This window comes from Sinocyclocheilus anshuiensis, unplaced genomic scaffold, assembly GCF_001515605.1.
Source record: "Sinocyclocheilus anshuiensis isolate Anshui unplaced genomic scaffold, SAMN03320099.WGS_v1.1 scaffold3220, whole genome shotgun sequence".
NCBI classification, from domain to species: Eukaryota; Metazoa; Chordata; class Actinopteri; order Cypriniformes; family Cyprinidae; genus Sinocyclocheilus; species Sinocyclocheilus anshuiensis.
In genome coordinates, this window is record NW_015548710.1 from 202,911 (window position 1) to 214,430 (window position 11,520).

Sequence of the window (11,520 nt, forward strand, 5' to 3'; positions counted from 1 at the left end):
GCAGGCTGCATCAGTGTGGACTATTTCAAACAATCCACCGCAGTGCGTCGTTCAGGCATGGCTCCCCTTTGCCCTGTGGCATCTTCCTTCACATTCTGATTTCCTCCACCATTCTTGGTATAAAATCTCAGTCTCATAAGGGAAACATCATTCTAACAACTTCTGCATCAAAAACAAAAACAAAAACAAACAAACTACAACAACAACAACAACAACAAAAAAACCCACACCCCAATGACATTTTCATATAATTTCGAAAGTTTCGAAAGTAATATTGAAGTATTCCAATAGTAATATTTCTTATTTCGTTTTTAATTAAGTATTTTATATTATCATTATTTAATAATATTCATACTCATTATTATTATTATTATTATTATTATTATTTTATAGTCATATTCATATATAATCACAAATTTTTGGCCAAATTGTTAAACCCTACAAGCATGGCAATCACATTTCAAATTGCAATCACAATTTTTATCAGAAAATAATAACAATTAGAGATTTTTACCCTCAAATCGTGCACCCCTAGTTGTAAGTCATAAAAATAGTTGATAAAAAAGTAAAAGTAAAAAACTAAACTAGCAGCAAACAAACAAACAAACAAAAACATTTATTTACTGGATTGTAATAAGCAATTTATTTGCATAAATGTTTGCATGAAAAAAGGGTGAAAGCCACAAGTCTATCTAAATGAATGACATTTTAAACTAAAAGCTCATTTCAAACACCAAATGAGTGTAGAAAGTTTTTTTCTTTTTGATTTTAGAATATTGTTTGAAGGTTTCTTTGTAAGGATAAATGCTACAACCGCTTTAGCAACTCACTTATAAATATATCATTTCTTAAAGGGGTCCTATTATGCTTTTTCACTTTTTACATTTTAGTCAGTGTGCTAGTGTGTATGTTTGGGCATAAAAAAGATCTACAAAGTTACAAATCTCAAAGTCCACTCCAAAGGGTGATATTTCTTTTTTTTTAAATCCCTTTTCAAGAACTACAACGAACGGCTCGCTTGGACTACAGCGTTGTTTGTGATGTCACAAAGCGGTCCATTAGAATATCATTAAAATAATTCCCGCCTACGGAAATTCGAATGGTTGGGGGGTGGGGAGGACGAGGTCGTGGTTAGAACGCTTGGGCTGCGTTTACACTAGCACAACAAATCCGATCTTTCGCTCACATCTGACACAGATCGGAATTTGTTGCACACGTGTAAACGCAAAAACCTGCACGAGATCCGCTTTTTTTGCATCCGATCTGAGCCACTCCAAATGTGGATTTTAATCGGATACACGTCTGATATCTGGACATCCGACCTACGTCTAAACACACATATCCGATTCTCCACAGAACTCCCAATGCGTTTTCTATGCACAATTTGATTTGACGAAAGTCACGATACCTATTACTCTCTATCCAATCACGTTGATGGATAAAAATAAAATTAAAATAAGCATGTAACGACCACAAACGGAGGAAAATAGCGGAGTAAAAGTACCGATACATCACTTAAAATGTACTCAAGTAAAAGTAAAAGTACACAAATTTTAAACTACTAAAAAAGGACAATTACTGATAAAAACGACTTAATTACTGTAACGTGAGTATTTGTAATTCGTTACTTCACACCCCTGGTAGGGAGGGATGCACGATTAATCAAAATAAAACCAAAATTGCGTGGTTCAGGGCGTTCTTACACATGAGCGGCTCATTATCCACTGGTATTTTCAGTACGGTTCAGTTCGCAGTAAATGCTGCTCCACACAAACCATCTCTGAATCTTTTCTGAGTTTAGGTCACTTTTATATGCATTTGAGAACACAAAATGTGCCAGCAATCTTTCCATACTTGTAACGAGAAGCTCCCTGCGGGTTACCATCAAAATAAAAGCTTAATGGTTTAATGTTTGAAAATGAGGAAATCAAGCACTGACGTCCAAAGTCATGGAAAAGTCATGGAACTTTATTGGTAAAAATGTGTACAAACCCTGGTAATTCTACTACTACTACTACTAATAAAAATATATATATATATTTATTTTTTTTTATAGCCATATGAATATATAATCTGTGGAAGATTTTTTTCTGCCACTGAATAAAAAAATATATTTGCAACTTCTTTTCTCACAATTCTGACTTTTTATTTCTTGCTGTTCTCAAAACTGCAAAAACTCGCAATTAACTTTCAGAATTGTGAGAAAAGTCGCAGTTACCTTTTATTTTTTATTCTGTCCCCAAAAAATTTTGAGATGTGAAATCACAATTACGAGTTACTTCTTTTGTTTTTTTTTGTTAAAGGGGTCATATGATGCTGCTAAAAATAACATTATTTTGTGGCACCAAGAGCTTGTAACACTCCAAAGAGAAAGGAAAAATTGAAATCGCATCATATGACCCCTTTAATCCCATGGTGGAAACAAGTTTCCATAATAATCACACAAATTTGGCTAAATTGTGCAGCCTTTCAAACAAGCACAGCAAATCTGGAGTTTTTTTTTTTTTTAAGACATCACAATTTTTACCAGAAAAATTTCAATTACATTTTTTCCCTCCAAATTGTGAAGCCCTAATTTTTAGGAGGCTTAACTTTTACCATTTACTGGCCATAAGTCATGAAAACTTTTCTTCCCTTTCTCAGGTTTGTGTATTAGATCTAAGGAAATGACGCTGCCGCTGGGAAGCCATGGACCGACTATGAATGTGTGCATAGCCAAATTTACCAACTGTCCCTGGCCCATCATCATCCACTGCTGTAGTCCACGCGTGAGGCGCCAGACCAGCGGTCCCTCAGCTCCATCACAACGCGGACCCGTGACGCTTACCACACACACAAAATCAGCGTGTCTGAGAACTGTTATATACAGACACGCTGGACACATGAGAAATACACACACCCACACACGCCTCATTAGTTCCTGTGTTCATCATTCAAAACCCAGAGGGCTGAGGTCCACGCCGCTGTCGTGAGCATATTGTACACGTCAGTGCTTCAGTGACCGTTTAGGTGTAACTGCATGAGCTAAAGAGCAGAGCTGTTGAATGTGGCCAACTCGTGGCCATACGATATCGACAATTCGGTGTATTAGCACTGTACATTTAGTGGCTCTGTGACTTTGGAACTGTTCTCCAAAAATGCTCAAGGATTTTTTTTTTTTAAATACAGAGTTATAAGAGTACAGAAAGCCTATTAAATTACTCAACTATATTTTCGAAAACGAATGCCCTGCGTTATTTTGTACAACCTATGCAACTTTGTGGTAAGACAAAACTGAACTTGCAGTGCATGAATGGGTGAAACTCATAGGTGAAGCCTGTACTTTTAAAATGTCTGATAAACCCACCCTAAAAACTCAACGGCACATTCACTGTCGCTGTTACAGAAAACATAGCTTTCAGGTTATTCATTCCTTTTTTTGGGGGGGGGGGTTCGTTGTCCTCCTACAATGGTATTTAACATGACACCTCACTTAAAAATGTTTATTACAAAGATTTATTCCTCTGATTAGATGTTCTTTCTTTAGTGTTGCGTAGTGCTGTCATTTCTTGCTTTTCTATAGAGGTTCGAGCTCTGAGTGATTCGGTCTGGTCATTACACTTTCAGTGCTGTAGTGAATTGGTATGTGTGTGACTGCAACAGCTGCAGTCTGTATGGCTTAATGTGAGTGACGGAATTATGGATCGGTGTGATTTTTTTTTTTTTTTTTTTTTCCTTTCCAGTCAGGGCAGCGGGTAGGTGGATGTGCTTTTTGATTCATCCAGTGCGATAGTTCAAAGTCAGGTTAAGGTGGTGCCCATTTTGCTCAGTATTTTTGTTTGTAAAATGACGTCATTGCGCAGTGATGGTATGGGTGTAAAACGGAAACTGACGTGGAAAACCGTAAATGTGACCACAGGGATTTTTCCTTTTAGATGCTACTGTTATAAAGGATGGATTTGAATGTAAACTCCATTGATGTTTGGAATTTTTCTCGCAGCCTGGTTTCTTCAGGGTGACGGCACATTGATTTAGAGTTCACTAGATGCTGTCAAGTGTCTTTATAAAATACCATTAGACAGTCATAGTCCAGAGAAGCAGCTTTTATCCAGCACACTCATGCTGCCTCTCAGCACTTTACACATACTCCCATGAAACCCAATGAGCACTTGAAACATTTTTTATCTTTTGGACTGAAATTACTTGAGTGACATTAAACATTTACTTGAATGAACCAGATCTTCTGATGATTATTAGAAGATGAGGCGGGTGGTTTAAACCTATGTAACAGTTTTTTTTATTATTATTATTAATTAAAATGTAATCCAAAATGCTAACAATTGTCTTTCTCTTCCCACGGATCAACTATAATCTGCATCCCCTCCTAAAAATATCAAAATGTCCTGATTGTTCTTTTTTCCATTTTTTTGTTTTTGTTTGTTTTTTTAAGATGAGTATTTTGAAGCTTTCTCTTAATATAATCAACAAGTAGATTGTATGAAAATACGATATTTATTATATTGTCTATGACAGTGGAATGGTATTTTATAATGTTTTAATTTTAAAGAGATATACTTTTTACAGTGTGCGTGCAAGCTTTTGCTTCTCTTGGTCCTCAAAGCCTAGCACTGCTTGCTGTGTCCACGGCTCTTTGAAATTTTGTACTTTAAAATCTTTTGTAATTCTATAATGTTGTTTTTAGCTCTAAGCAAAAGCATGTACATGGGCATATCAAAACATCTTGGACCATGTAAATACTTGTTCAGTGATTTTTGTCTCACTTTAGGTAATCTTTTAATCTAGTTTTTTCTCTTTTTTACTTCTTTTTCCTGTTTTTGCTTACTTTCTAGTAGAAATCACTCACTGCGATGTTGATTTGGCTGTTGTGATTTGAGTCAGATCAAATGAAAAGTCCAGAATAAAATATATTTTTATAGTGCAGAGCATTATTCTAAAATCTTTTAGAGCTGCTTGGATTCAACTCACTTTATTTTCCTCATTCGTTTGAAATAAACTTAAATATCATTTGTTTGTGATTTTTATTAGTCATGTAGGATAGACTGTAACTGATATCATGTGCGTTAGGCTACAAGCTTTGGATGCTGTTTGAGAAGAGACTAGTGTTTGGGTCATTCCAGCATTCGGTGCCATTTGAGTCCCCATGACATAATGCGGTATATTTTGTGTAAAGAAATGGGCAAATACTTGTTTCTAAATGCTCATCTTACAAAGTTACTGCCCCTCTACCATAGAACACAATAAATATGTACCAAAAATTAATTAATTAAAAATAATTACTCTTATTTTAGTGCAAGTAAAGCATTAAAAAAAAATACATGGTTAATTTCTCATGAGAGAACAGATTAGGCTATCTATCACTACGTTTTAGGGCTGGCAATTAAAAAAACAAAAAAACAAACAATTAGTCATATTCTCTGCGTTAAAATGAATTATCTTCATCCTGCTGTTTATAATAAATCTTTGAAAATCAAAATCTGGATTTGAATTTTTTATTTTATTATAACCTAAAAGATGCTATGTGAACGTTTGAAACAGAAAATAGTGGTTTTCATCTTGCCACATTCTTGGTAAAGAAAACACATTTTTACTCAAATTAATCAAAATGGATTAATAGCATTTTAGAACCAAACTCTTCAAATATAAGTAATAAAAATCAAACAAATTCCAAATGTTTCAATATTGTTGTATATTCTTATTTATGTTTCTCAACAATATATATATATATTTTTTGTTATTTATACATTTTTAATGCTTAAAGTCTTTAAAACATACCGTGTCCCTGAGTTGAATGTCCCCCGTTACTGATGGAAAGTCCCTCTGAACAAGCCCTTTGAATGTTTCTCTAATAACATGACTCTCAGGAAGTATACTACTTTTTGGTGGCAAACTATCTTCAAGAAGCAAAGTAAGTAACACTCCTTAATTTACCCTTTTTTCAGTGTTTTAGAATGATTCACTGATGTGGTAAGGCATAACATGTCCACTCTGTTATGCTTATTTATAGTGGAAACTGATCATTTTTTGTAATTTTGAAAATGTGGTTATTAAACAGGTTAAAAATCTTCCTCAGTGATCACTATGCACTAGCTTGTTGTTCATCACATGAGTAGCAATGGCTGACTTAAAATGTCCCTCATGTTACTGTCCACCCTGTTACTGTTTTGCACACACTCTAAAAAACACTGGGTTAAAAACAACCCAATTTGGGTCCAAAGTATTTATATTCTGTATCTTTATGAATAAAATCATTTATTTTATGCAAAGCATCAGGCTTTTCCATCACACGAAAAGACCGACGCCACGCTCATTTAGGTGACTCACACCGCGTGCCTGTATGATGCTTTGCATAAAATTGAATGATATACAGCACAGTAACGATTTTATAGATAAAATAAAATGTACACAAACCTGTATTTTACCGAAGGAATGCATCAATTCGATGGCGCTTAGAACTGCTCTCTCCTGAAGAAGACGCAAAATCCCTGCGATAAATAACTCAACTACTGGGTTACGTCTGACCCAGGATCTGAGTAACACAAAAACTACCCAAACATTGGGTTGTTACATTTGACCCAGGAGCTGGGTAACAATAAAACTACCCCTAAAATGACCCAAAAGGCTCAACCCAGGGTGGACTTATTGTAACAGTGGATGTAAAAATTTGATAAATAAGTTTACAGCATGTATTGGTACTTAATAATTAATTTGTTGAGATGAGATGAGAACGTCCTGTAACAGGGTGGACATTTGACCCTTGAATGTGTGAAGAATTTCGTGAAAAATTATTAAAGAATAATATCCTGAGCTGGACCAATATATTTTTCTTATAGTGTAACAAGCCCTTCTTCAGATAAAATGATTACATCATGGAAATGTAAACATTTTTTGATAGAACATTACCATGCTGAAATGGCACCGAATAGTAAGAATGGCCCGTTTATGTGTGTGTGAGTGTATGGTTTCCTACAAAGAAATATAGCCTAGAAAATACAAAAGATTAGCCTACACTGGTATAACATCACTGCATTACATTATACACATTTTACATATAAAATCACATTTCTTATCAATATACATTTAATGATTAACAATAAAGATGAAAAATAAGAACAAAGACGCACATTACAGAAGCGCGTCTATATAAACACAACATAATCCCCGCTTATAAACTAACAATCATGTAGACTACTTCAAGGATGCACAAATAAAGATATAGGTGCAAACAGAACAAGCCTACAGTGATGTCAACCTTGGTTTTAATAAGCAGTTAGTTTATCACACGGAACTGTAGTGAAACTGTGATGAGTCATGCATCTAGCAAGAACTTAAATATAACAGATACATTTTCAAGCAAAATAATCATATTGATTCAAGCATTTAACATTTATAAGTTAATTTAATGTCGTAACGAACAATATTGCACAAATTATAGCGATTACAAAGAAGGTCCTTACTCTGTCCCAAATGTGTAGCCTATAGTAAAGTGGATATAGGCCTACAGTATACAACACCCCATCAGTTACATTCAATTCTACTTCTATACTCTTAAAAAATATTTAAAGGCTGAAATGCAATGGGGAAAAAAAAATATTTTTTTTATTCTAAACTTTATTTGAACATGTAATGCATGTTAGTAGGCTACATAACATGTTATTTTGTTAGTCACCAAACCAATATTTTTTTGTTTGTTTAAAATTCGGCTGTCATTTTTAATGTTAGGTCATTTTTATGCTAATTGTTAATGTTCATGTTAATGTTAAAAAGTGCATATGGCTGCTAATTTTTGTTGTTTGTTGGTTTTCGACGTAAAAAAGTTTTTTAACATTTCCAGCACATTTTAACAATAGATAATACTGATAACCATTATTATTTAACCGTGATATGAAATTTTCATACCGTTTCATCTCTAATCTATACATTTATACATTATATGATAATAATTATAACAGTTTTGAGTGAGTGAGTGACTGATATCTTTGTTATGGAATACACGTGTTGGTTCGCAGTGAGTTCACAGTTTTAACGTACAAGTTTGCTTTAATTTATTTTCAAGATCTGAGGTAAAATATCTATTGTTGCTTTCACTATGGCTATAAAGATAACGCAAAATAATATTCAAACTCACATTAGACACTTTTAACATTGAATAAAGCACAATCCTGAGATTATCAATGTCATATTTTGTATGTTGTTCCTGCCACGACGTCGCAGAAAATAAAAACCGTTCCTAAAATAGAATCTCATGTCGCTTATTGTCACTTGTCGCTGTCGCGGGTAGTTAGGACAAAAACTATATGGAAAAGACACTTTTTATCGCGTCGTGTCTGGTTGGGACACACGGTGTTACAGTTTGATCCCCCCCAAAAAAAATCTAAGTATAAAAATATTAATACTGACAAATCTAATAATTGAATCGGCTATGCTAGCCTCGGGAAAAAAACGCTTTGGTTGATACATAATTACGGCCAGCAAAGCAACATTTTAGCGATATTCGAATAGTGTTTTTATTTTTCAAATAGTTATTGCACATTGAATATTCTAATATTCGACTATTCGTGCACACCCCCAATATAGGCTATATATAAGAGTGATTCTATAATTGCATGTACATTTGGTGTCCGAAGTCGTTATTTTTTTTCTGCTTTTTTCAAATAGTTATATTTTTTATTATTTTAATACTGTGTTACTCATTGTTATGAATTAAAAGATGTTACAGTCCATAACAATATAATATGTTTTGCAAAAAGTGTCTTAAATAGCTGAAAATCATGATTTCTTGTTGTCCGAATTAGTCAGTGCATTTTTTCCATCATGTATCATTGTGTATTCAAAATATTTTATTGTACTTTTCTTTTTGTAATATTTCATTCATTTTATTTATAAAAGCCCTAAATAGTCATTTACCTAATTCTACAACATTTTTTTTAAATAACTTTTTTCTTATAAAAATGTGTGTCTGTAAATCTTGCGTCAACTCTGTTACCATACCATACTTTGCCTTTAAATTAGTGGAATTATCTCCCACAACTATGTAAGATGATCACACTTTGTGTTATTTAAAAGTCTTTTAATCATGATTTCATTAGTGCCATGTGCTCTTAGCATTTATGCTAGCAAGTGGAGTTTTGGGCAAAAAATAAAGAAAATGGTCAATTCTGTTACTGTCAAACTCTGTTACCAAGGTAGAGTAACAATGCTGACAATGCGGTAACAGAATTGGCAGTCCATCGGACAATTGTCAATTCTGTTACTTTACAATTCTGTTACTTAAAGGGTCAACTCTGTTTATTAACTATTTTCACAAAAAACAATACATTTGTTGTTTATTTATTTATTTTTGCACCCTTATAATATTTCAACACCATTTCTTTTTTAACTGGATACTGTATATAATATATTTTCAGATTAAAAATATTTGCTCCAAGTGGACGGTTCTGTGAAGACATAGGTATTTTTTTTATTTTTAAGGTATGCATAGGTGAAATATTATCTCAGTTTCAAGTGATGGAATGTAAGGACTGTTTGTCTAATGAAACAAGAAGGATTTTTCCTGTTATGATTTATTGTTATTTCTACACATTGGCTAATTTGTCAGTAACAGAGTTGACTAACAATATCATAAAGACATCTGTTTTTTCATTAAAGGGGTCATATGATGCTTTTAAAGATCATTATTTGGTGTAACAGAACTTCACACTATTCAGGTTAACATATTATTCAATGTGTCTCATAACTGTAAAGGTTTTCTTCGTTTGTTGTGTGGTGTGTATATATATATATATATATATATATATATATATATATATTTTTGCAGTACCCAATATAATTCATCATTTGTAAATGTTTACTATTAATCATTTAGTACTTTTATGTACATTGGACTTTTAGCTAGTGAAACAACGTCTGTCTAAAGGGTGGTTAGTTAAGTTTAGCCGAATATTTGCGACAAATATAACAACAACAAATAATTGTAATTTGGGTGCAAAACACGTATTTATTGCCTCAACACTCAGTATTCTATACCCTTAAGAGGATATTCCTTGAATCATACATCAACAGGAGAGAACAAATACATTTTTAAGAAAATACTTGTTCATTTATCAAATCAATGTAATATAACAGTTTGAACCATGTCCCCTAATCAAATTGCCTCATGTACAGTTGACCACTTAACCAACCCTTAAACCTACCCATACCACCAAAACTGTATACCCCTATCACACCTCAGTAGCAGCAAAATTGTTTTGGAATAGAGCATGAACACAATAAGTACATTGTACCTATAACAATCATTATTATTTGTACATAAGTAGTAGTTAAAGATACCTATATAAAGTGTGATCAGGCATTCGTATATTGTTCAATGTTCTGTTGAACACCCAGATCACAGAGCTACCAAACATCTTTTTGCATTTGTACTTTTGTAAATCTAAAAAAAGTGCATTAGGTATATGAACTGAAGTTTAATGTCATTTGTAAGCAGGGATGGGCAGTTTTTTCAGATACATGTAGTTAAAAAAAAAACTTATTTGTAATACAACATACTTTTTTGTATTTTAAAGCCTTTGAAAAAAGATCTAATGTAATTTGCATTTAAGTACATTTTTTCCACACAGTATTTTATATTTAAATACATTTTTCCACACAGTATTTTGTATTTGTATTTATGTATGTATTTATATAACATGTATTTGTGCCCATTTCTGTTTGTAAGCATTTTAATTTACATTACATCTTGATTGATTAACAGATCATTATTTAATGTTTAATAAATTCATTAGTAAATATTAACAAGCACATTATCTCATATTTCTAGCTATGTGAATATATAAATAATGATCTGTTAAGCATTACGCGATGTTTGTTAATGATTTATTAATGAAAGTTATTATAAAGTGTTACCAATCTAGGTTTACATTTCAGAAACCTGGTCAACAAATGGACATTTCTACAAGCGTCTCCTTTAACATTAATTTAAACAAATACGGGAGTGTCCTACTGTACTTCATTACTCAAACACACTCACTCTTTGTGGTTCGGTTACTTCACGACAACATCTGCAGGGCAAGGTTCGTCACCGAGCAAAAACAGGACAGTGTGTTGCTCTGGCTGGTCACTGATGTCTGAAACTGGTGTAGAGGAAAGTTAACATTTAGCTTAGTCGATGGAGACGCACTTGAGTTTGGAGCTTTAATTAAAACATGCTGCGAATCGACCTGGTAAGACCGTCTTATGTTCTTTATGCTGTAGATTTTTGTTTTAAAATATGTTTTGATAAGTTAAATGTCATTTAAAAAAATAATTCAAACGCTCAGAGAAGCAAAGTTAGTTTTGATTAAAAAAAAGTCCAGCATCATTTGTTTGCAGTTGCTAGGCTACTTGGTTCGACATGTCTCCAGATACATTTTGTGGCCACTGTGGCTTAGTTTTGAAATCTAAGCTTTAATGTTCCAGACACCTGAATTACCTTAAAGGGATAGTTCACCCCAAAATGAAAATTCTGTCATTAATTACTCACCC

General features: G+C 33.2%; 2 protein-coding genes across 3 annotated transcripts in view; both read left to right on the top strand.

Moving 5' to 3' along the window:
- The window catches only part of LOC107656866 (F-box-like/WD repeat-containing protein TBL1XR1), a 24,485-nt gene extending 21,098 nt beyond the window's left edge, over positions 1-3,387 (top strand). For both annotated transcript variants that reach the window (XM_016444817.1, XM_016444818.1), the window contains one exon: positions 2,644-3,387. In XM_016444817.1, the coding sequence (XP_016300303.1) occupies positions 2,644-2,670 (27 nt within the window). In that variant the 3' untranslated portion in view covers positions 2,671-3,387. The remainder of the gene's footprint in view (positions 1-2,643) is intronic.
- A 7,622-nt stretch (positions 3,388-11,009) lies between these two features.
- Positions 11,010-11,520, top strand: part of LOC107656860 (lactosylceramide 1,3-N-acetyl-beta-D-glucosaminyltransferase B-like) — a 4,238-nt gene continuing 3,727 nt past the window's right edge. Inside the window, exon 1 of the mRNA XM_016444810.1 lies at positions 11,010-11,219. The gene's annotated coding sequence lies outside the window, so the exon portion shown is untranslated. The remainder of the gene's footprint in view (positions 11,220-11,520) is intronic.